This window comes from Gekko japonicus, unplaced genomic scaffold (assembly GCF_001447785.1).
Source record: "Gekko japonicus isolate JY-2015 unplaced genomic scaffold, Gekko_japonicus_V1.1 scaffold2194, whole genome shotgun sequence".
In the NCBI taxonomy this organism is placed as follows: domain Eukaryota; kingdom Metazoa; phylum Chordata; class Lepidosauria; order Squamata; family Gekkonidae; genus Gekko; species Gekko japonicus.
Window position 1 is genome coordinate 271,921 of NW_015166486.1, and position 25,780 is coordinate 297,700.

At 48.6% G+C, this 25,780-nt stretch overlaps 1 protein-coding gene across 1 annotated transcript in view; it reads right to left on the reverse strand.

Annotated features, from left to right (window-relative positions):
• Positions 1-21,846, reverse strand: part of LOC107111227 (multidrug and toxin extrusion protein 1-like) — a 40,249-nt gene extending 18,403 nt beyond the window's left edge. The window contains exons 1-10 of the mRNA XM_015412157.1: positions 21,547-21,846; positions 20,553-20,654; positions 18,907-18,975; positions 16,768-16,916; positions 15,064-15,106; positions 13,262-13,306; positions 8,471-8,568; positions 7,115-7,212; positions 2,249-2,362; positions 1,105-1,172 (exon numbers count right to left, since the gene is read on the reverse strand). Coding sequence (XP_015267643.1) covers positions 1,105-1,172; positions 2,249-2,362; positions 7,115-7,212; positions 8,471-8,568; positions 13,262-13,306; positions 15,064-15,106; positions 16,768-16,916; positions 18,907-18,975; positions 20,553-20,654; positions 21,547-21,729 — 969 coding nt within the window. The 5' untranslated portion in view covers positions 21,730-21,846. The remainder of the gene's footprint in view (positions 1-1,104; positions 1,173-2,248; positions 2,363-7,114; positions 7,213-8,470; positions 8,569-13,261; positions 13,307-15,063; positions 15,107-16,767; positions 16,917-18,906; positions 18,976-20,552; positions 20,655-21,546) is intronic.
• Between the last annotated feature and the right edge of the window lie 3,934 nt (positions 21,847-25,780).

Sequence of the window (25,780 nt, forward strand, 5' to 3'; positions counted from 1 at the left end):
AGTTTAACTTTTAGAGGAGTCCAGGACCTCAGGGAGGCCACTTTGCTCTTTAAACTTTAAAGGTAAGTCCTTACCTTTAAACTTTAAATGTAAATGTGGATGGCTGCCTATGCGCATGCGCAAACTGTGTTAAAAAAAAACCCGCCAATGCCTGCTGTGTGTGAACGGGCATACAGCGATGGGCTCCGCAGACAGGAGGTAAGTGTGATCGCATTTCAGCCGGCATAAACGCCCCGGCTGAACGCACCCTATCTGTGCTTATGTTTGTGCTCATGAAAGATGGTTGTTGCCCTAACCTGGGTAGCCCAGGCAAGCCCAATCTCATCAGACCTTGGAAGCTAAGCTAGGGGTTGACCCTGGCAAGTACTTGGGTGGGAGACCTCCTTGGACAACCAGCAGTCAGGAGGCGGGGGCAGGCTTCATTCAGCCACCTCTCTGAATATCCTCTAGGCCCCCAGTAGGGGTCAGTCTCCAGAGGTGACTTCCAGGTGCTTACATGCACATTTTTTTTTAAATGAAAGATGGTTGTTTATGTATAATTGTGGTTACGTATTGTGTGTGTTTGTGTCTTTAGACACAGTCTAAATAAGTTTTGTGCGTCCAATTTTCTCTGTGCAAGAACTTCTCTCTTTTCTCCCTCCCTCACCTGCCAATCCCTCCCAGAAACCACACTTTTACATGGGGTGATCCTTTGTGCCAGATCCCATTGCTGGCCTGTGGAGAGTTGTTTGCCCCCTTCAGGTTCGTATTTTGGAGAACTGGCTTTCAGCCCTCCACATGGAGTTGCCAACTCCGGGTCTGTACATTCCTGGAGATCTCAGGTGGAGCCTGGGGAGGGACCTCTCATGCCATAGACTCCAGCCTCCCAAGTAGCCATTTCCTCCAGAGGAACTGTTGTTATTTGAGGAGATCTCCAGGCCCCTGAAGGTTGGCTAACGTACGTGGCACCCCTATACAAGTGTCCCAGAATCCTTTGCAACACAGCAGAGGTTACTGGGTTGTTAGCAGTCCTACTGCTTCGGGTGCTCTTCCCAAAATATATTTATTCCCAAGTAAACCCCCCTGCAATGTATTTGGAGGTTTTGGGGTTTTTTTAAGGCTTACCATGTAAACGACGGTGGACACTTCATAAATGATGGATTGAGCTGACAAATCCACGACGCTTAGCAGGCCTGAAAAAGAGGAGGGGGTGGGGAGCAGAGCCACATGGAATTTGGGCATCTTGAATCTTGCAAAGCATTAACTGGAAGCAGCAGGAAAGGGATTTGAACACCACCCTTCTCCAGAGGAGCTCAGAGCGATCTACAGGGTCCTTGTAAGACAGTTTGGTGTAGTGGTTAGGAGAACGGACTCTAATCTGGGAGAACCGGGTTCAATTCCCGACTTCTCCACATGCAGCCAGCTGGGTGACCTTGGGTCAGTCACAGTTCTCTCAGAGCTGTTCTCTCACGAGCAGTTCTCGAAAGAGCTCTCTCAGCCCCACCTGCCTCACAGGGTGTCTGTTGTGAGAAGAGGGAAGGAGATTGTAAGCCGCTCTGAGACTCCTTTGGGTAGTGAAGATTAATCGCCGTCGTCTTCTTCTCCGTTTTATTTGCACACCGCCCCTGTGAGGTAGGTCAGGCTGAGAGAGCGTGTGACTTGGCACTCAACACTGGGTGCAAAGTCAGCCGAGGAGGTTTTATGGCTGGGGGGCGGATCTGCACTTAGATCTCCCCTTTCATAGTTGTGCTGTAACCCCTGCACCACACCTGCTCCCAAAGAGAGTTTCAAATTATTTTACTCTTCATGATGCAAGGGAAATTACATAGGAGATATTTTGTTTTCCTTTTTTCTACTTATGGAAGTTTGGGGTGGGATTCTTGGTAATTTTTCCAGGAAGTTTCCACCCTCGCATCGTATTACCATCAAAACTCAGAAAGCTTCATAATCCTCTTCTACCTGCCCCCATTCAATTTGACTCCAAGTCATGACAGCTCATCATCAGGACGGCTCATCTTGTTGTTTACATTGATCCTGTCGCAACCAAGTGGGAGAATAGGGGGCGGGGCCTCCTGACGCCTCCCACCTCCTGTGGCCCTTACTGACCTATCAGAAAACTTCCAATTTCAAACGTCCACCATGCAAGGCAGGTCATGAGCATGCTGGGAACCGCTAAGGCCGTGAACTCGTCCCATTCCTGCAGGCACTCAACGGACCAGCCTAGGATCGAGAAGACAAACAAACAGGGATCTGCAACCTTCTCACTGACCTATCAGAAAGCTTCCGATTTCAAAGGTCCACCATTCAATGCAGGTCATGAGCATGCTGGGGACCGCTAAGGCCATGAACACGTCCCATTCCTGGAGGCATTCGGTGGACCAGCCTAGGTTGGAAACAGAAGGAGAAGAAATATGCGGCCGACAGAAGGACTTGCATGGCAAAGCTGCTCCCAAAGACGGGATCTGACAGCTCAAGCCCGACACGATTCTTAATCTCTTGGGCCTTTAAATCTGCTGGGGGACGAAAGGTGGTCTGATATGACTATTGGTTTGTTGGAATTCCAGGCGCGATTGATGGTTTCGGTTGGCTTCTTTTACTGACTCTCTCATTTCAGGTGGAGCAGCCATGTTGCCCTGAAGCAGTAGAGCAGATTTAGAGTCCAGTGGGGCACCTCTAAGACCAACAAAGGTTTATAAAGATGCTTTTACACACTTATCCCCTATTTTGACACTTTTATCACTTTGGTGTCCTTTCCCCCCTTAATGAAATCAAAACCAAAAAATGACCTTATAACCTTAGATTGTGATTTAATCTTGTTTTTGCATAACTTAAAACATGTTCATCATGTTACATGTTAAGTTGCTGTTCAGCCTCTGACCGATTTCGCACAAGAGCTGCGCCGCGGTCGCCACCTCCCTTTGCCCTGCTTCTATTGGTCAATTTCCCACTCGAAGCCACGTGGCTGCATTTTGACCCGCGGCTTCACCCGATTCTCCCCGCAGTTTCGTGATCCTCAAAAAACAGGATCACGAAACTGCGGGGGAAATCGGGTGAAGCCGCGGATCAAAATGCGGCCATGCGGCTCCAAGTGGGAAATTGACCAATCAAAGCAGGGCAAAGAGAGGTGTGAACGCGGCGCAGCTCTTGTGTGAAATTGGTCTCTGTCTATAAGTTTGGACTCTAACTTCTATTTCAGTGTATCTGAAAAAGTGTGCATGCACACAAAAGCTCATACCTTGAATAAACCTTTGTGGGTCTTTTAAATATATATATAAACAAGAGGGGGACCCGCGATACTCGCAGGGGGGGGAGAAGAGCTCCGTCTCCTCCATCCCCCCCATCTCCCCGAGCGAGGCCGGTGTCCCCCCCCCCGCCCACCGGGCCGCCTGCCCACCCAGCCTGCCGGCTCCGGGGAGGAGGCGGCGGCAGCAGCGAGGCCTGTCTTCCCCCGTCCACCCGCCCGCCCGGCTTGCCTGCCTGCCTGCCGGCTCCGGGAAGGGGGGCTTACTCTCTGAAATTAGCGTGGAAAATATTGTCTATCAGTTCCATCCAATTACTCCTTTCCGCTCAGTAAGGGCTTCAGTGGAAACAGTCTTACTGCAATGTCCTCCAGGGGACCGCCCGCCCGTCTTCCCGCCCGGCCGGCCGGAGGCGGCGGCAGGGTTCGCAGAGCGTCTCCTGCGCACGCGCAGGAGACGCTCTTGCACTTTCGGGGGGATTTAAACATCCCCCCGAAATTTTTTTAAACTTTTTTTATTTTTGTGCACATGTGGAAACTGGCCCACGTGTGCACAAACCTCACCCGGCCCCCCAGCTGCCCCCGGAGCGCTGATCTAGCGATCCACACTCCGGGGGCAAGTTGGCTATTAGATATATAGATGGTTATATTTACATGTTCAAGTCCAGATCCACATCTTTGTTTTAACCAAACATATACTTTTGACCATCTCTTCTGATGCAATTTATCATCTTTACCTTGCAGTACAATATTTATCAATTTCTGCTACATCCAGCAATCTATGTACCACCTTGTCCATAGTGGGGAAACCTTTGTTGGTCTTAAAGGTGCCACTAGACTCTAAATTTGTTCTCTCATTTCAGTTATGCTCCCTTTACATTATGGATGCCTACCCGCCATTTTTATGCAACTGATACCGAAATGTTGTAATGACCAGTGTTCCCTCTAAGCCGAGTTAGTGTGAGCTACCTCACAGTTTTTTAGCTTCCGACTCACACATTTTTGTCCTTGCTCAGGAAGGATGGCTGCAGAGCAGGCTAATTCATGCAGTGGCCAAATCACTCGCTCACAACTTTGATGCCAGTAGCTCACAAAGTGGAATTTTTGCTCACAAGACTCCACAGCTTAGAGGGAGCATTGGTCATGACCTGTTCTGGCCAGCCCAGTGACTCAAGGTTAGGCGTTCTCAGGAGAAGAGCCCAAGAAGCCAAGGCCGATGGCGGAGGAGGACTAGAGAGGGCCCGGCACCAAAGTGTTGCCTGCTGACAACGTTCCAGCCATGCCAAAGGCCATCCTGCCAGACAGGTTTGCCGGCTCTGGGCTGGGAAATAGCGGGAGATTTGGAGGGGCGAGCCTGAGGAGGGCAGGGTTTGGGGGACGGGAGGGACTTCTGTCGGGTCTAACGCCATACAGTCCACCTTCCAAAGTGGCCATTTTCTCCAGGTGAACTGATTTCTGTTGTCTGGAGATCAGAGGTAATAGTGGGAGACAGGGCTTTCTTTCTTTTTTTTTTGAAAAAGAGGTGCCAGAACTCTCAAAAGGGAAATGAAGTTTTCAGTGTGTCTACTGAAGACCCATGAACTTTTAAACATTTTTAAAGAACTTCATCAAAGAGGTTCCGGAACACCGCTCCGGCACGTTGCCCCAGAAAGAAAGCCGTGGTGGGAGATCTCCAGCCACCACCTGAAAGCTAAAATGAGAGATCACGGGAAGAGGTGGAACTCCAAAAACAACATCCGTGATAAAAATAACGAAGACTGGGTCCTGTTATTAGTCAACATGGAATGTTTCCAGCAGGAGTTGATAAGTAGTATTTGATAAGAACTGGCAGGGCTATTTTTGGGCAGGAACGCACAGGAACGGAGTTCCGGCTGACTCTTGAGAGTGCCACACCCAGCAGGAACTCGTTCGCATAATAGGCCACACCCAACAGCAGAAACTCATTAGGATTGGCTACATTAGAGGTGTGTGGCCTAACATGCAAAGAAGTTCCTGCTACAAAAAAAGCCCTTTTGACAACAAACAAGGTAAACAGAATAAGAAGCAAAAGGTGGGTGTGGCTGGATGAGCACACTTCTGGTAACATGGGGGTGCGGCCTAATAAGCTAATGAGCTGTGCTGTCAGGGGTGTGGCCTAATGTGCTAATGAGTTTCTGCTATTGGGTGTGGCCTATTATGCTAATGAGTTCCTGCTGGGATTGCTACACGCTCAGATCAAGTAAATATTGCGAAACGAATGTTCGCATTGTGCAGTGTTCGTTGGCGTGTGAGCGATGACAGAAGGATATTCCTTACAGAACTACAGAAATACTTCAGTAAATGTTTTTGCAACTTATCTTTATTGACTCTTTGTTATTTTTATCGCGGATGTTGTTTTTGGAGTTCCACCACCTGAAAGCTGGCACTGTACTGCCGGACAGGGTTGCCAGCCTCCAGGTGATGACTGGAGACCTCCTGGGAACAATGAGATCAGTTCATCTGGGGAAAGTGGCCACTTTGGAAGATGGACTCTTTGGCACTCTACCCCACTGAAGTCCCTCATCTCCCCACCCCAAGCCCCACCCTCCTCAGGGTCCACCCTCAAAAGCTCAAGGCATTTCTAGGGTTACCATTCCCCAGGTGGGGGCGGGGGACACCCTGCTTTCACAGGCTCCTGCCCGCCGCCAGCCAGCTGGCCGACAGGAGGAAATTCCCCCTGCCTCCCAAACAGTGACGTCATGCTTGATGCACTGACACCACCCAAAAGCATTGTAGGAACTTCGGTGACGTTGGGAGGGGGTGACACTCTGGTTTTTGGGCAAAACGCTACGGTTTGAGGGTGGTTTTACATAGAATTTTGCCCAAAAAGCAGAGCGTCGCCCCCAACATCACCGGTGGGCCCACATCACTTCCGGGCAATGTATGCACATCGTGCGACATCCCCACCCACTCCCAGAATGCCCCCCCCAGTCCCCCCGCCAGCACAATGATCAGACCGGGCAACCCTCGATATTTCCTAACTCAGAGCTGGCAACCCCACTGTCAGAGCCTGTGAGGGCAGCCTTGCCACTGCCCCCCTGAGATCCCCCCTGGGCGGCTGCCGGGTAGGATGCGAACCCGGGCCCAGAGCTGCCCAGGATCTGCTCCCACTCTACAAGGACAACAGTGGTTGAAGGCCCAGCTGGACGGAGGCAGCGCAAAGGAGGCAGAGCACCAGACTGGCAGTGGGCAACCCTGTCGTGGATCATCTAGCCCAGAGCTCTGAGAGGAAGACTTCTCTGCAGGAGTGTGGCCACAACACAGCACAGCCTCGGGAGCTCGACTAGCACCTGCTTGCGGTGCAGCTGGGCCCAGTTACCTCCCAGCCTGCCTAAACCGAGGACTGCTTTGCTGGATTGACCAGCCGACACGTCGCAAGCGCCTCCTCTTGTCTCCAGCCCCAGGCCTGGACAGTCCCAGGCAGTGTTCCCTCTAAGCTGAGTGAGTGTGAGCTAGCTCACAGTTCTTTAGCCTCTAGCTCACAGATTTTTGTCTCCGCTCAGGAAGGAGGGCTCCAGAGCAAACTAATTTATGCAGCAGCCAAATCGCTCGCTCACAACTTTAATGCTGGTAGCTCACAAAGTAGAATTTTTGCTCACAAGACTCCACAGCTTAGAGGGAGCATTGGTCCCAGGGTCCAGGTGGATCCCTGCAAAGGCAACCTGATTGCAGAGAGCAGGACAGACAAGATGAAAATGCATGGATTTTGTGCAGAGGAAAGAGAAACTGGATTCATTCCTTGCAAGGCGGCGAAGACAAATCGAAAAGGGGCTGTTTGAACTGAACCGGCTGTCTTTCCAAAACTGGTCTTTCCCAGAGAGGAGGTTTGTCGCGTGCATAACGGACTGATTGACAAGAAGTGGAAGGAATCCATCGCACCTCCCCAGGTCTCCACGTGGAGCTTTCTCCATCGGATGTACAGGAAGAGGATGATGGCTTGCGAATACTGGGCAATGGTGTTAGCCCAGGCAGAGCCCCTGGAGCAAATGGAGAGAAGGAAGGAAAGAAGAGAGCGTTACTTGGACAGGAGGTCATGATAGGCGCTTAACACATCTGTAATTGTAAACAGAGCAGATGCAGGAAGAGTCTTCCTTCTTAGGGTTGCCAACCTCCAGGTGGCGGCTGGAGATCTCTTGCTATTACAACTGATCTCCAGGCGACGGAGATCAGCTCACCTGGAGAAAACGGCACCTTGGAAGGCGGACTCTGTGTCATTATATCCCGAACGCCGCCTTCCTCAGGCTCCACCTCCAAATCTCCAGGTATTTCCCAACCCAGAGCTGGCAACCCTGTTCCTCCTCTCTCATAAGGCTGGGGGGAGGGAAATCACTCAGTGAAGCTGAGCAGCTCTCTGTCCAATCAGAGAGAAGGAAGGAAGGAAGAAGAAGAAGAGGTTGGATGTATACCCCGCCCTTCACTCGGAGTCTCAGAGCGGCTTACAAACTCCTTTCCCTCCCCCTCCCCACAACAGACACCCTGTGAGGTAGAGCTCTTTCCAGAACTGTCCTTGAGAGAACAGCTCTCTGACAGAAGAACTATGGCTTGCCCAAGGTCATCCAGCAGCTGCAAGTGGAGAAGTGGGGAATCAAACCCGGCTCTCCAGATTAGAGTCCGCGCACTTAACCACTACACTGCAAAATTAACTTATGGAACTCTTTAGCCCGAGAAGTGGCGAGGGTCACACGCTTTGAAGAATTAAAAAGATGGTTAGCTACATTTACTGAGAACAAAAGCAGCTGCTAGAAGCCTTGATATTAACCATCGCATCGGTTTCGTTGTTGGCTTCCTTGAAGAAGAGAGGGTGTCCCCTTCCCCTCCCCTTATCCCAGCAGCCTTTGATATATCAATTTCACGTGTTCTTTTTCAGTGAGTTCTTTGATGGCATTTTTAATGCCATTTCCGTGTTATAATATCCCATTTGCAAAGGACAGATTGGAATTCTCCTGAAACCAAATGCAATTTCAGCTCCTGAGCGGAACATCTCTCTTCTGTTTTCCTGGGGCTGTTCTTTTTTTCTTTGAGATCTGGGCTTGGACTGTAATCAGCAGTGGAATTAGAAACACACACACCATTCTGCAGAGCTCACAAGCATCCCCCTGGGCATTCCCTTCTGCTAGACTTCTCCCATCGATATCTGAATGAAAAGACTTTGCCCTGAACTCCGAGCCAAGCTGCAAGGAAAGAAAAGCCATGCGGCCGTGTGATGTCCTCCGAGTGTCTCGTGGGCTTCCTCACCTGACCCCCATCTCCAGCTCATAGAGGAAGACGTAGTTTGCAATCAGGTTGACGATGTTGCCCGCGGTGCCACACAAGACCTCAGGCCAGATGATCCGCTGCAATGCAAAAATACTTTGGGGTTAATTTCTAGTAGTGCAGTAAAGTGCGTGTAAACACATGTGGGACTGTGGCTTAGGGGAGCCAAGCACACGTGGCATGCAGAAGGCTGCATGTTCAATCCCCAACATCTCCAGTTAACTGAACACAGGTGTTAGAAAAACGCCTTCTTCTACCTGAGTTGCCACCAGTGTTCCCTCTAAACTGAGTTGGTGTGAGCTAGCTCGCTATTTTAGCCTCCGGCTCACATATTTTTGTCTTAGCTCAGGAAGGATGGCTCCAGAGCAAACTAATTTATGCAGAAGCCAAATCGCTGGCTCACAACTTTAATGCCAGTAGCTCACAAAGTAGATTTTTTGCTCACAAGACTCCACAGCTTAGAGGGAGCATTGGTTGCCACCAGTCAGAGGAGACCAGATTGAGCTAGACGGACCTCTAGCAGCTTCTTCTGTATGTACTTAACCAAGGGCCGAACCGCATTATCACTAGATGTGGCTGTCACCCTTCCATCTTAATGTCAGATTCCACAGCCAACAACTGAGTACACGCTTATCAGAAAGGTTATACTTTATTGCAGAGCTATAGACACAGTAACAAAGTCACTGTTAAGAATGGCATCGCCCCTACAAGAATAATGGGATATAGGGTATTTGTATGCACCCCCCCCTTCCTTAGGCCAATTAGCCACATTCCCGCATGCGGGAGGAGCCCCAGACCGTTAGAGCCGAAGCTGGGAGCCGAAAGCGCTCCCAAGGTTCCCTGAATCCCAGACACTACACACCACCTGCAAGGCCATAGATAAGCAAGCGTTACAGAAGCAAAGAAGGAATGCAGCGGTACTTGGTACACAGGGCAAGCAACCATCCCACCCCCAACCCTTATGGCAGTATAGCTGACACTTATATATATTTTAATTGGATTTTCCCAAATGCAACATGAAACATAACCCCAATGACAGAAAGAAACAAAGAAGCACTAAAATGGCTGGCAAAATGCACAAGGAAACGCTTTCTCTGATATCTTGTTATTCCAAAACATTATAGAACATAGCCAATGTTCATGAAATGTGTATGAGTGCTGAAAATTATTTCCATGTGCCCTTTGATAATATGTTAATTTAAGTAACACACATTGAAACTATTGCCCCTCCAAGGGAAGTTCTAATTTTTTCCCATTTTTCTGCTATTGCCAGTTTAGCAGCGGCTCTATATCTGAAAGGGAATCATGTCCTTTCAAACAGCCCAACAGAATAATTTGTTGGGGATCAAGGGGTATGTTACCACCCAATATTTCATTAAGAGAGATCAAGATACAGAAATTTTGGAAGGACATTATAGCGCAAATTAAGTTGATAACTGGAATCGCGTTGCGATTTACAATGGAACATATTATTTTGAACCACTGGATTATGGAAGTTGGATCAAATAGCATTAATAAAACAGTAGCTATCTTACTTGCAGCAGCTAAGAATACAGTAGTCGCAAAATGGAAAAATACAAATGGCCCGAATAGACAGAATTGGCTTTCCAAACTATGGAATATGTGCACAATGGCAAAAATAACAGAAAATATTAATGACACTTATACACATTCCCACAAAAGAGAGAGAGAGAGCGCTGCCTAGGTCACCAGGGCCAAAGGGGGCACCACAAAGTTGGGGAAAGGGTGAATATTGGAACTTTGATACATTTAACTTGTGAAATATTAAAACAGATGTTGTATTGCATTTTTGTAGAACTTTATGTAGCCCAAGCTTGGCTTAGTTTGTACAGTATATTGTGTTATCTTATGAATAAATTTTTGTATTGCTGCAACCTGCATTGTATATCTGGTCAGACAAGTCAACAACTAAAATGGACTGGGACAGTGTGGAAAGGAGGGGGGCACCAAGCTTGGTAAGTGTTTAGGGCACCCGTGAACCTTAATCCGCTCCTGCACACTTCTTCAGTCATCTAGAGAAGTGAGCAGTGACTCACAAAAGCTCCTCCCCTGCCCCAAATTTTGTTAATCTTTAAAGTGCTACTAGTCTCTTAATCTTCAGTTAACAAACTGAATTACAAATTTCCAAAAAGGTTACGTTTTTGAACATGACTTAGGTATATGAGCCATACAGATGAGCCATACAGAAACACCGATCCGGTGTACGTTTATACCTCTGCTTAGTGAGATACCTTTGAAACAAATTTTTTAAGTCATTTTATTTTAAACTCATAGGGATAAGTTCAGGTACTGCACAATTCCAAATATACCTCCCATTCCTCTAAATTGATATGGATCCTGCTCCATTTTCTAATGTAGCTTTAATGAAGCACATTCTAGATTTAGTTAGCATGGAATACATTTTCATAATTAAACCTCCAGGTGGTTGATCATAATTGTATTTCTTTATCAAAATAGCTTTTCCCTACTTTTTAATTTTTAAAAAATTGCCACAACACTAATCGACCTATGATTAGAACAATATTAAAATCTAAATGAATTCAGTTGCTAATTGAACAAGTTAAATCCAGTTGTAAAAAACATTGATCAGGATTAATTCCAAAGCCACAACCAGTGTTCAGTGCCAAAAAGGAAGGGAATAATTTAAACGTGGGTCAGTGTAATGTATTCAATAGCTGCCATTGAATACATAACGATATGTGAACTACATAATTGACTTGCCATGTTAAGCTTCGTCCTGGGTTAGGATCCAAATCCATCCAATCACATTGCTAGCCCAGGAAGAACCAACCAATCACTGGTCAGCAAGCTCCCTGAGCGGGAACATCCGTGATTGGTCCTTTATGTATACAACCTTATTGGTTGATAATTGTATAGTAGGCGTGGCTACATTAGCCGGGAGAGTTTAAAAAGGGAACAGCTTTAATGCAAAAGCTGTTCTGGCTATCAGATGTTGATCTGTGTTGGAGTTGTGCTTGAGTTGTTGAATAAAGTTGAACCTTTGCTGAATCACTCTCCGACTACTTTGCTAAGCGAGCGACTTAACAGTCAGCCCACAGAAACATTCAAGAGGGTTTGTAGATAGTCACCCACGGCTTGTTGACATGAGAGCAAAGATTGGGGTGGGTGCAGGGCTATTTTTGGGCAGGAACGCACAGGAATGGAGTTCCAGCTGGCTCCTGAGTTGGCCACGCCCAGCAGGAGCTCATTAGCATAACAGGCCACACCCAACAGCAGAAATTCATCGGAATTGGCTACATTAGGGGTGTGTGGCCTAACATGCAAAGGAGTTCCTGCTACAAAAAAAGGCCCTGGGTTTTGACAACAAACATGGTAAACAGAATAAGAAGCAAAAGGTGGGTGTGGCTGGATGACCACACTTCTGGTAACATGGGGGTATGGCCTAATATGCTAATGAGCTGTACTATCAGGGGTGTGGCCTGATATGCTAATGAGTTTCTGCTGTTGGGTATGGCTTATTATGCTAATGAGTTCCTGCTGGGTTTTTTCTACAAAAAGAGCCCTGGGTGGGTGGATTTCTTGGGGTGGGGAGAGTCCATGCACATGGGTGCCACCATGGAAATGGCTGCCATGTGGAACCATTGCTCTCAGCCTTTTCCTTCCCTGCTTTTGCTGTCACTTGCAAGAAGCGCATGCACCCTGCTTCTTTGCATGGTGAGAAGTTCCTAGGGCAGCACTTATCTGGGTCAGTTCCTTTTGGAGGAGGAGGAGAGTGCATTAGAGGCTTGTGGCGTTTTTGCAACATTTGTGTGATGTGCAACTAGGCCAGTAGCGCAGAGGTGGATGCAAAGCGGCACAGGCGGCAGATCCTCCGTCCCACATCACTGGATCCCCAGTAAGAGATCCATCCTGCATCCCCAAGGTGCTTCAGCCAGCTCACAGCTCTGTCTGCCCGCTCCTCTCCCCATCCCAGAATTTAAAACTCTGCTTTCTTTCCAGACAGACATGTATCTCCTTCCTCCCTTTGTCAGCAAGTGGGGGTCATTTCTTCCAAGCCCCGAGCCATCTCTTAGCATGCAGGGCCCATTGAGGAGATACCAATAAGTCATTAAGCAACATTCCCATTTCTAATTCATCCCCAGACCCATACAATCCTAAATTCACAGCAGTTTGGTTTATATGATGGGAAATGATATAATTCCGAATTATTATAGGCTGTTGTTATATTTGTAATGTTTAGTTAATTGTTATTGTTGAAAGTAACTGTTTTAATATACTCTATAAGATAATATTGTAATTAATATACTAAAATGCTTTATGACCAGGCATTGTATTGTAAGATGTTTGGAAACTGAAAAAGGAGGAGGAGGATTTATACTTTGCTTTTCACTCAGTGTCTCAGAATGGCTTACAAACTTCTTTCCCTTCCCCTCCCTACAACAGACACCCTGTGAGGTAGGTGGAGCTGAGAGAGCTCTGACATAAACTGCTGTTTCAAGAGCAGCTCTGACAGAACTATGGCTTGCCCAAGGTCATCCAGCAGGTGCAAGTGGAGAAGTGGGGAATCAAACCCGGTTCTCCCAGATTAGAGTCTGCGCACTTAACCACTACACCAAACTGGCTCTCTACACCAAGCCATCATGAAAAGAAAAGAAACATTCCCAATATTTTGTCACGGGCTCTGGAAGCAGCTGTGTGGGACCTTTCCATTCTTGCCGAGGGAGTTTGCAGGAAAATGCCCCAAAGTTGACCTCCCTTACATGGAGGAAATAAGAGGAAGAGGCTACTTACCTGGTTTTGCAAATACCTCGTCTCTAACTGATAAATAAAGGTTGCCTGCAGAAAGAGAAGACAACAGTGCAGACTCAGAGCAGAGAGGAGGCGCTCCCACCTCACCCTCTTTCTGTCGAAAGACACAGCCTCCTTTATCCCGAGTTTCATAAATGAACCAATGTGCTTTTGACAGTCATGTGATCCCAACTGTAACCCTGAAGGGAGACTTGACTCTCAAAAGCTTCTACCCTGGAAATCCTGTTTGTCTTTAAGATGCTACAGGACTTGAACCTCGCTCCCAAGAGGAGAAGCGCACTAGAGATATCAACCAATGCAGGGAATCATTTAAGGGATGTACACAGTCGGAACAATTCATTTTTAAAAGAGACAAGGACTTCAAGTGCAGGGGTATTATTTTTAAGTAATAACAATTATCGTATGGAATTGTGGGTAGTATAGCCAGGAGATCCTAAGATAGTTTGGCAGCCTGAATTTCTAGCTGTCTTAGCATTATACACCACTAGTTGGCGAGCTAGACTTATGTTTTTGAGCTGAGAGAACTCTGAAAGAGCTGTGACTGACCCAAGGTAACCCAGCCGGCTTCATTTGGAGGAATGCGGAATCGAGCCCGGTTCTCCAGATTAGAGTCTGTCGCTCTTAACAACTGCACCATGCTGGCTCTTTAAATCAAGAACCATGTTGCAAAATGACTCCATGATGACATATGCTCCAAATGTCCTGCTTTACCAGGGGCAGCCCCTCTTTCTGGTCCCTGTCTTCGATAAATCACTGTCCCTAATGTTGTCCTAATTTCTGCCTATTTTATTGGTGTGTGTCACCTGCACTGTCATCCTTCAAGGCCCGGTCCCTTCCTTAGGGTCTCTAGAAGATAAACCTCCAAGTGTGCCTGTGTGTGTGTGTGGATGCATCCAGTGTACACATAAGTCAGCGTGTGCCTATGAAGGTGCCATGTGCACACCTGCCTGTTTCACAGGCTACAAGACAAGGTTCATTTCATAAACAGGTTGTAGGACAATCGGGTGTCTCTAGTATGTCTTTAGCCTAAAGAACAAAGGCTTTTGTAGCTACACAGGGCCGGCAACTGCTAGGGAAATGATTGGAAGGGCTCTGTAGTCTCATGTGTCGCAGAAGCCCAGGGTGTTCAGGGTGTAGTCCTTGGGATGAAGACAGGCAGGGGTCATTTCCTGCAGGAGCGCACAGGAGCGGAGCTCCGGCAGTAAAGAGCCCAGGGGGTGGGCACATGCAACAAGCCCCCCCCCCTGCTCCCAGCAGCCCTCAGTCAGAGCAAGAAGCAGCCAGGTAAGTTGCAGAGCCCCCCCCCCCCGGCCCCAAACAGTCCAGTGGCACCTTTAAGACCAAGTTTTATTCAGGTACTAGCTCTCCCTCCTCTGCGAGGACACATCTGCACGTCCTTCCCCCCTCCCCCAATAGCTAGCAATCCAAAACAGTCCAGTGGAGCCTGAGCGGTGGGTGTTGCCTTCTGACACACTTCCGGTGATGTCAGGGGGTGTGGCATATGCAAATAAATTATGCTAATGAGTTATGCTAATGAGCTGCTGCACCTCTTTTTCTACTAAATGACCCCTGAAGACAGGGGTGTTTGTATCTGTGAAGTGCTGGGTGGTGATGGGCCAGCCATGGACACGGTGATGGTTATTAAGAGCTTTGCCTATTGGATTTCTGCCTGCCACATGGCTGCCAAACGGCATAGGAATCTTCTGGAAGCCAATAAGGAGCAAGTGAGTAACTGGGCAGCCGAGGGCCACATTGTGTTGTGGAAGAAACAGGGTGAGACTTACAGGAAGTGCCGGAATGAAGATCATAACGTAAACCTGAGTGAGTCTGTCAAGGGAGGGAGAAGAGAGAAATTAGAACAGACCATGTAGCCTCGCCCCCAAAATCCAGCTACCAGGTCTAGAAGGCATTTCTTTATAGCAGCCTCAAAGTAATTATTTTCTAAGCTTGTTTTCTGACACTGCTGAAGTGTGCATTTTCAGGGGTCGCCCCATGAGAAAGCAGGCTTCAGGCAGGTAGAAATGAAATGCAAAGAGCGGCAATCCCACAATCCTTTGCACCAAGTAGGAAAGCGTGGAGAATTACAAGGGCATCTGTTTCTGCTTGGGAGGCTCATTCTTCTGCATTCCCTCTTTAAACGTAGCAGCGATCCCATAATTCCTTCCGCTGGATTAATCTTCTTCCTTTGGTCCTCCTAGATGCAAATAGGTGGCTTGAGTGCCCCTTTGCAAAGGCAACCACTGCTAGAGGTGCAGTCCTTAGTGTCGGGTTGCCAATCTTCAGGCGGTGGCTGGAGCACTCCTGCTATTTTAACTGGTCTCCAGGCAACAGAGGTCAGTTCCCCTGGAGAGAATGGCCTAGGGCTGCCAAGCCGCAGCGGGGGATCCGTGCGTCTTCACAGGATCCCTGCCGCGGGGGACAGCGATACGCGTTGCACCGCCGTCGCCAGGATGTGACGCTCGAGTCTAAGTGACTGTAAAGTTTAGAGAGAGTCCATAAGAAAAAGAGCTTAGCCAGTGTGGCTGCATATACGAGAGAGAATCCTGTCAACTTGGAGTTTTAATGTCAGAAGGACTGTGTGTGATACCTACCCAGTTATATTTACAAGTTCTTTATTCCCAAAACAGTTAAAGATAACCAGCAACGTATTTTTGTTCTTTAATCAATAAATCAAATTTTCTTTAAGTATATCCCAGAATTCAGTTCAATCCTTCCTCAGGGCCACATATACCCTCTGACATGCCCAGACCCTAGGTCACATTACCAGCAGCAGAGAGAGATTTTTGGAATTTTGAATTCCTGGTGGCAGCAGAAACTACCCAGTTTATATACAAAGAGTAATTTTAAAGTAAAAACAACCCCCCAGATAAGCAGCGCGCCACAGTTACCAAACTCCGGGTGGGGCTTGGAATTATCCCCAGTTGGAATCACAACTGATCTCCAGATGACAGAGATCTTCTGTCCCCTGGAGGAAAGGGCTACTTTAGAGGGCAGCCTCTATGGCCCCTCACGTCCCTGTGGAGCTCCCGCCCTAACCCCTTCCCCAAACTCCACCTTTCCTAGGCTCCACCCCCACGCCCCCAGGAATTTCACAAGCTGGAGCTGGCAACCCTAGCAAGGCAGCCACTTTGTTCCTCCTGGACATAGTTGGCTAGAGCACCCTTTTCAACATGGCTTCTGGAGTTCTGGCCCCGCTGGTGGACCTCCTGACGGCATCTGGGATTTGGCCGCTGCATGACACAGAGTGTTGGGCTGGATGGGCCATTGGCCTGATCCAACATGGCTTCTCTTATGTTCTTATGGTTACATTTGAATCAGTCTCTTTCAAACATCTCAAGGAAAATGGCGGCTGTCTACCATTGGATATTCCTGCACGGAATTTAACACTGAATTACTGTTACTCCAGCATGTGTGCAGCCAGCAAGAAACCCACTGGCAAATAATCCTGTCCTCCTCCTGAACTACGCCAGGCCCAGATTCCCCCTCACCTGGAGACTTCCGGGTCCTGTCGGATGAGCAAGAGGAACTGTTCCGTGTTGATGAAAATGGCCCAGCAGGGGAAGCAGCAAAGCAGAAGGATGAGGACCCCCCGTTGCAGGATGGTCCCCACACGCTTCATGTTCTTCCCGCCATAGGTCTGGGAAAAGAAGGTGTGTCAAGCGTGTAAACAAACCTGCGCTTATAGTATTACTACAAGGGATCCACAGAGCAGCCCCTTTCCAATTTGTTATGTTTTTGTAAGTCATTATTGCAAGCCTTTCCATTCTGCCTGTTTAAATTGCTGCTGTTCTCAGTTTCTTTACACGAAATACAATGGGACCACGGAGATACTAAGTGTGTTTTGAATATCTGTATACAAGATGTTGTGCTTGTTTTGTTATTTGTATTAGTTCCATAAGAATATATTGGCTCTGAAGAAGTAGAATCGAAACTCTCTCAGCTGACAGGAGACGTCAGCCTGGTTTCTCAGCCTCCCTGCAGACCTGAAAGTTTGAAACTGAGAAATAGCAAAGAAGCAGAGGTCATTTCCTGCAGGAACGCACAGGAGCGGACCTCCGGCAGTAAAGAGCCCAGGGGGCGGGCACATGCAACAAGCCCCACCCCCTGCTCCCAGCAGCCCTCAGTCAGAGCAAGAAGCAGCCAGGTAAGTTGCAGAGCCCCCCCGCCCCCCCGATCCAAAACAGTCCAGTGGCACCATTAATACCAAATTTTATTCAGGTACCAGCTCTCCCTCCTTTGCGAGGACAGATCTGCACGTTCCCCTCCCCCAATAGCTAGCAATCCAAAACAGTCCAGTTGAGCAGTGGGTGTTGCCTTCTGACACACTTCCAGTTATGTCAGGGGGTGTGGCATATGCAAATGTTATGCTAATGAGGTATGCTAATGAGCTCCTGCACCTCTTTTTCTACAAAATGACCCCTGCAAAGAAGATTACAGTGTTTTCAAGGACTGTATACAGCCCATTTACTGCTTTAGGAAGGCTTCTTTATACTTATGTATTAGTTTCATAGCTTTTGTGCTTTAATAAGCAATAAGTACATGTGGATCGTACTAAAAGATTTACAGTCTAATTTCCATGCATGATTTTCTCATTTATTATGTTTGAGACATATGCCTTTAAGTAACACTTTAGTGGTATTAGACCTTGAGCAATACATTCTCTCTGCAGTGTCATTTGTTTTTGTTATTCTTCTCAGTTTCTTGGCTTCCTTTGCACCATCTGTCCCCATTTTAATGTGATTCATTATTCCTTAGATGCCATCTTGACATGATTAAGCAAAGATGGCACGAGAAGCTGCGTCCATTGAGTGGGGCAGAAATCTGGTGAGGGGGAACCCAAAACAGTGCCAAATTGAAAAGGTTCTGGGGTTCAGTTTGTGCCAGGGAGGAACAAGATTGGTTTTCAAGCTGCAACGGCAAGGCTGCCAATTCGGTTGTATCCTGAATTATTCACTATATGGAGAGGATATACGGGATATGGAAATTGGCTCATTCAGAACTAGGGTTGCCAAGTGCAACTTACCTTAGAGCGGGGGAGTCCCGGTTCCCGTCCTGGAGCTTTTCGGAAGTGACGTCATCGCATCAGTCACATTGGGGGCGGGACCACTATGATTCGAGGGAAAACCATAGAGTTTTCCCTCAGATCATAGAGCGTCCCCCCGCAACGTGCCCGGCATGATGATGTCGCCTCCGGGTGACATCATCAAGCCAGGCACGTTTGCACTTTCCCGGCATTTGGGGGTGGGGTTTCCCCTGGCGGCCTCGATCCGGGCCAGTGAGTATTGAGCGGGGGACTTGGCAAGCCTATTCAGAACAGAGGAAAGTTTGACTGCCATAACTGCCAGAGACACTTTTATTTGATTGTTTTTTGAGACTCCATTTTATTTGTTTAATCAAGGTTCTAGCCGTGATGGCTTCAAGATAGGCTTCAAAGAACGCATCTATGCATTGGCTTCTAGATCTCAGAGGGTGAATTAGGTTTCCAGTATTTTGTAGACACAAGAGCGTCAGCAGCTGCTTAACTCTCCGTCCCTTCCCAGGGCCAGAATAAATCATGTAAAATAAGAAATATTATGGACATTTCAAATCGCTGTGGATCGGACACAAGAGCAGTCCCAGTTACTCACCTGTGATACTAACGTATCGCAGGCTGAAGACAAACCGAATCCGACAGAGATACCTGTTACGTTTATCACCTAGAAAGCATCAGAGAGAGCGAGAGAGAAAATTGTTATTGGGGAGGCAGGGAATGGATGCATGTGTTGGAAAGGGCAGTCTGTTCTTTTGGGTGAAGGTTTCCTGGCTGTCTGAAAGGAGCCGTCTTGAAGAGAGGACATGCAAAAAGGTGACATGAGTTCAGACAAAGATTTCAAGCAGTTGAAACTCCTTTAAGAAGAATAGGCTTGCTGTATCAGACCAACCGTCCGTGCAGCGCAGTGTCCTCTTTCTCACGGTAGTCATTCAGATGCCTCGAAGGGCCCACAAGTAAGAGGCCAGAGGCCTCAGCCTCCTCCTGTTCTTGTCCCCCAACAACTGGCATTCGGAGGTAGCCTGCCTCTGTGAATGGATAGCCCTCTCGCAACCTGGCATGGCCCCAGCAGAATGACTTCCCCATTCTCATTTAAGGTTGCTCTGTTCGTATTTTATGTCATGCCTTCCCCTCACCTCACCTCAGGTTGCCAGCTCCGGTTTCGGAAATTCCTGGAGATTTGAGGGCATTGACAGGGGAAGGGAGAGTTTGGGGAGAGAGCGAGCTCTGTGGGGATGTGATACTATAGAGTCCACCAGAAGAGGAGGAGGAGGAGGAGGAGGAGGAGGAGGAAGAAGAAGAAGAAGAAGAAGAAGAAGAAGAAGAAGAAGAAGAAGAAGAAGAAGAAGAAGAAGAAGAAGAAGAAGAAGAAGAAGAAGAAGAAGAAGAATTCCACCCCGGGTCTTTGCAGTCCAAAGAAGATTTAAGTGGGGGTGTTTCTCAGTCAGAGTGCAAAGTGGTGCACAGATGGTGAGTTGAGGCACTTTGGGGACAGCCCGGGAGGGAGGTGGCCCAGAAGAAATGGGAGGGGCCAGGCCCCGTGGGCCCCACGTTAGCTACGGGCCTGTCTGGAGCCATCCTTCCTGAGCTAAGACAAAAATGTGTGAGCTGGAGGCTAAAAACCTGTGAGCTAGCTCACACTGACTCAACTTAGAGGGAACACTGCCTGTGAGGTAAGTGGGGCTGTTTATACTCCGTTCTTCACTTCCTGAAGGAGTCTCAGAGCGGCTTACAAACTCCTTTCCCTTCCCCTCCGTCCAACAGACACCCTGTGAGCAATGCTCCCTGTAAGCTGTGGAGTCTTGTGAGCAAAAATTCTACCTTGTGAGCTACTGGCATTAAAGTTGTGAGCGAGCGATTTGGCTACTACATACATTAGTTTGCTCTGGAGCCCTCCTTCCTGAGAGAGCCCTCAAGAACTGCCCTTGATAGAACAGTTCTGAGAGAACTTGTAACTGACCCATGGTCACACCAGCAGCTGCCTGTGGAGGAGTGGGGAATCAAACTTGGTTCTTCCAGATTAGAGTCTGCACTCCTAACCACTGCACCAAACTGGCTCTCTTTGAAGCGGCCATTTCCTCCAGGGGAACTCATCTCTTTCTGGAGGTCTGTTGTAGTTTCAGGAGAACTCTGGCCTCAGCTGAGATTGGCAACCCACTGGCCTCACATGACACACCGCTCTCCCAAGAGAGTGAAGAGGCCTTGCACAGAACATTAGAAAACAACAACAACAACTGTACTCACTGCAATGGCAAGCGTGACTGATGCCAGTTCCACCTTGCCGAGATGGCCACAGAATATTGAGCTGACAACATGGATCATAAACACCAGTAGCTGGATGATCGTCTGGGGAGAGAAAAGTCAGGGCACCTGAAGAGGGTTTCCCAGCTCCTGAAAAGCAGCCTCTCCAACTGTTTTGGGAAGACTCACTTGCAATGTACTTAAAGACTGCATTCAGATATCACTAGATGCAAGTAAGGGAATCTCTGTCTTGCCCACGAGCCCCGGCATGTCCGCTACTCAACAAAACATAGTTTGTTAATTCAGACATCACGACAAAGCACAAAACCATCTCCAACCCCTCGTTTGAAATCGTGGTTTGGTACCAGCCATCCTCTTCATCCAGACATTCCAGGGAAGCAGGGTTTCAACAGACGATGGATCCTGAACACAGACCCAAGCTTAACTGTAGACAGAAACTCGTTCTGTTCAGTCGATTCAAAGCTAGCTGCCTCCTGTCTTAACCTTACTCGCAAAAAAAAAAGACATCCCTGTTGAGGGGAGGAAACTTGCCTGTCCGTAGCTCCACTATGAGCCTGATCTTTTCAGATCTCGGAAACTAAGCAGGGTCGACCCTGGCTAGTACTTGGATGGGAGGCCTCCAAGGAATACCAGGGTCGTGACGCCGAGACAGGCAATGGCAAACTACCTCTGAACATCTCTTGCCATGAAAACCCTACAGGGTCACCGTAAGCCAGCTGATGGCAAAAAAAAGAAGCAAGCTCTGAAATAAGGTTTTGTATATCTCCCTCAGCTCTGTGCTGTCTCAGTGGCATGGGCAACTTCAGTGGCATTGATGATGCTTCAGAAACCATTAACAAAATTGACAGTAATCAGAACAAGGAAGGGAAAAAATGGGAGGTTTCCGAGGAAAGGCAGTAAGCCTTTAAAACCTTCCAACGTCCATCCCGCACGGAGTTTCCCCCTTGGCCTACGAGTGGCAAACTGCGCCTCTTACCAGGGGTCCTGCCAGCACCAGTATCTTCTTTGCCTCCTCCCAGAAGTTGGAAGGAATCCACGGGCATCGCTTCCTGCAGCCGCTTGGCCCCGGATCCTCCTGATTGACGGCTACAGCGTTGTGGGGCGGCTTCTCTAGAGAGTTGGGGGGCGGCTTCTCTTGGACGGGGGTCCCGAGCTCCATCAAGCGAGCGAGATGGGGCCCTGGATTTCTTTTTGCTCAGACCGTCAAGTTCATGTGCCCGACTCCAGAAAGCTGCGAAACAGACTTCAGCCAGCTCTGTAGGATCCTCCCCTCCTGGTCGGATGCCCCTCTAATGTTGGCAAAAGGGCAGGGATTAAAGTCTACAGAGCCGGAGGAGGAGCTGCTGTTTTTGGAGGGTCTAAGGTTACGGAGAGAGCCTGGCCTGGAAGGCCCGAGATGGGTCCCAGCCAGCGGCCACAGGGTCACGATAACTCCTGAGGTATCAACAACAGGAGCGAGAGCTGAAACTCGATATAAGAAACTCCCTCTTGCTGAGCCAGACTGTGGGTCCGTTCCGCCCAGCGTGCTCCCCTTGCGCTAGCCGTGATCCTAGGCGCTGTGTTCCCTTATAATTTGGCAATCCCTCAAATAAATAAAGCATCCCTATGTTACCCTATGCTCCTGCTAAGCCCGTTTGGGATGTTTCCAGCTACAATAACTTGAGGGAGTTCTTTCCAAGATTGCTTTTTAGTGGAATCTTGGATAGAGGTGTCAGCCCTGGGTTGCCAGATCCAGGTTGGGAAGCTCCTGGAGGTTTGGGGGTGGAGCTTGGGGGAGGACAGGGACCTCCGTGGGGTAGAATGCCACGGAGTCCACCCTCCAAAGCATCCGTTTTCTCCACGGGAACCGATCTCTGTAGTTGGGAGGTGAGCTGTAATTCCAAGGGGATCCCCAGGTCCCACGTGGAGGCTGGCATCCCTACTGGTTTGTGTGAGGGTTGCCAGCTCCCAGGTGGGAAATCCCTGGAGTTTTGGAGGTGGTGCCTGCGGAGGGTGGAGTTTGAGTAAGGGAGAGATCTCAGTGGGAATGTGGTGCCAAAGCAGACATTTTTGCCAGAGGAACTGATAGCTGTACTTTGGAGTTGTTAAGTCGCTCGCTGAACAAAGCAGTCGGAGAGTGATTCAGCAAGAACACAACTTTATTCTTCCACTCGAACACAACTCCAACACGGATCAACATCTGATAGCCAGAACAGCTTACACATTACACATTTTAAACATTCCCGGCTAACGTAGCCACACCCACTGTACAAATACCAACCAATAAGGTTGTTCACATAAGGACCAATCACGGACGTTCCCGCTCAGGGAGCTTGCTTGAAAGTGATTGGTTAGGTGCTTCCTGGGCTAGTAACACGATTGGATGGATTTGGATCCTAGCCCGGGATAAAGCTTTACATTACACTTCAATTAGATGTTTCACAACGTATCATGCATTCAAGGCAGCTTTGAATACACTACAGGATATAATACCATAGAGTCCACCTTCCAAAGTGGCCGTTTTCTCCCCGTTCTCTGTGGCCTGGAGATCAGTTGTCGTCCCAGGAGCTCTCCAGCTGCCACCAGGAGATTGGCAACCATTCACTGACCACACTTGGACTCAAGCCTGGTTTCTGGGATGGAGAATGTGATGGCAGCCAATTTCCTCTCCCGTTGCTGTTGTGGCTAAAGGTCCGTCTGCTAGAGAGCCCATGCCAGAGACAGAAAATAAATCCTGGAAACATAATACGCCCGGCATATATGTGGAGGGCTCATTCATACATATTCCAGGAATACAACATCAACTTTCCCAAACATATTCTTACAGATGCCAATCGATAATCCACCTAGAGAAGGACCGTTGCTTAAAGGAAGCGTGCAGGGTTTGTGTGTGGAAAGAGAGAAGTTCACTCCCAGTCACGGACACGTTGTTTTGATTAGAGAACCGCAGTTTCTGAGAGCTGTCCCTGCTTGGGATGAAACTACGGTCATGTTTCTTAATGAGCAGGCTAATGAAACCCGAGAGAAACATGGCCCTTAAGGTCCACGTCTGCTTTTGCGTCAATGGCCTAAACGAAACAAAAGAAATGGGAATGCTGGCAATAGAAATGGGGCTTGTGCCAACAACACACAACATGAAAAAGGGCCTGTTCAGATATGTCTAATTTCAGGCAGGAGGGCCAGGAAAGGCCGATGTCTGCCCACGGTCTTGGGGGGGGGGGGCGCTTCCAGTCAGAACAGAGAGCACCGGGCAAGCTGAACAGGTGGGCTGTCTCTGCACAGTGGCTTTACATCAGGGGTGTCGAACTCATTTGTTATGAGGGCCGGATCTGACATAAATGAGACCTTGTTGGGCCAGGCCGTGTGTGTCATAAAATGTAATGCCAGGGAGTGGAGATATAAACTTTATAAAGGACACAAACACACAGGTGTTTTTTTTTTTACTTAAAATAAAAACATGCCTAAAACATTAGCTCTGTTAGCTGCAAGCCTACTTTTGATTGATTGACATTCACCACAGAAATCTCATGCTCAGAGTCTAGGACCCAGGGGAAAACATGAAATGGCTGAGTGATTAAGAGAGTCTGGTGAAGCAAGCTATGATGCAGCAGCAGCAGCAGAACTGGAAGCAGGAGATGGCCAGTTCCACTGCGGGCCTGTTGGAAGCCCTCCAGGGGCCTGATCTGGCCCCCGGGCTGCATGTTTGACAACCCTGCTTTATATGTTCATATCCACACGTTCCCTGTAATGATGGCGGAGGCTGCTACTATCAAGCGCTCCTCTAACTGTGCATCTGAGCTGACGGATGAGATGGGCACCTTTGGAATTCTGACACAAAATGGCTGCCTCAGAAGGCGGAGCCGGCCACAGAATGGCTGCTGCAGCTTTCCTTCAGACATACAGTGAAGATCTTTGTGCTGTGGCGACAGCTACTACCAAAGCAACATTTTAAAATGTCTGTACAGCCAATCAAATCTCCAATGGCCAGTCAGAAGCCTCACTTAGTTAAAGCCCTAACTGGCCCCACCCACCTTCTAGAAACACTTGTTGGGCTTCAGAAAAGGTGTCTGGCGCCATATTGGGGGTTTCTGGTTTAACGGTAAGACAACTGGACTATGAGATGGGAACGCCCCAGGTCCAAATGCCGACCCAGTCTTGAGGCTCACTAGGTGACCTTGGACTGATCAGTCTCTTCCCCTCAGCCTAGCCTCCCTCACAGGGTTGTTGTGAGGTTAAAGCAGAGGAGGGAAGAACCACACACGCTGCCCTCAGCAGCTTGGAAGAAAGACAAGACTCTGACTTGGGAGCCGCAGCGCGGAAGCTGGACTGATCAGCGTTGATTTGCTTTTCACCTATATGTGTTAATGAATGGCCAACTGAGAGCAATTAATGGAATCCAAAGGTGGCACTTCTTGGCCCTTGGATTCCTTTTCCTCATTTGATCTGCGAACTGGCATCAAAGCACCAATGTGCTGATTATTCCCCCTGGGATTTGCCAGACCCTCCATCCATCCATTTGCAGGCAGCTAGTCTCAGCTCAGTGGTTGCTTGGTGTATTCAGACTTTACTCAGCATCTCTCTCCACAGAGCTTTCTCCTTCTCACTCTTCCGTTGAATAACTGAATCGGATCCAACTTTTCCATTGCAATTTGCCCCCCTGTTAACTTTCAACTGACTGATGTCATATTCAGGCCTAGGAGGGACAACGCCATGATTGCGGCTGGCTCCAGAGGGCAGCTGGTGCTCCGTTTCTGGGGTGGGGGTGAGGCTTGGCAAACAAATCGCTCATTAACTGTCAGGTTAAGGTAAAGGTTCCCTTGCTCGAAAGCCAGTTGAATCCGACTCTAGGGTTGCGGTGCTCATCTCCGTTTCCAAGCCGAAGAGCCAGCGCTGTCCGAAGACGTTTCCGTGGTCATGTGGCCGGCATCACTTCTGTTTATCTCCTTGCAATTTCTTGCTTTCGAACTGCTAGGTTGGCAGGAGCTGGGGCCAGAGACGGGAGCTCACTCCGTCATGCAGCACTCCAGTCTCGAACTGCTGAACTACCGACCGACCTTCCAGCCTGCAGTTCAGCGTCTTAACCGCTTGAGTCACCACAACTCCAACTGTCAGGTTAGCCCTGAGTTAATTAAATCTCCATGGTCAGAGGCAGCGTGTGCCAGACGGAGAGCCAGTGTGGTATAGTGAGAGTGTCCACCGACAGTGTAGGAGACCCAGGTTTGAATCCCCAC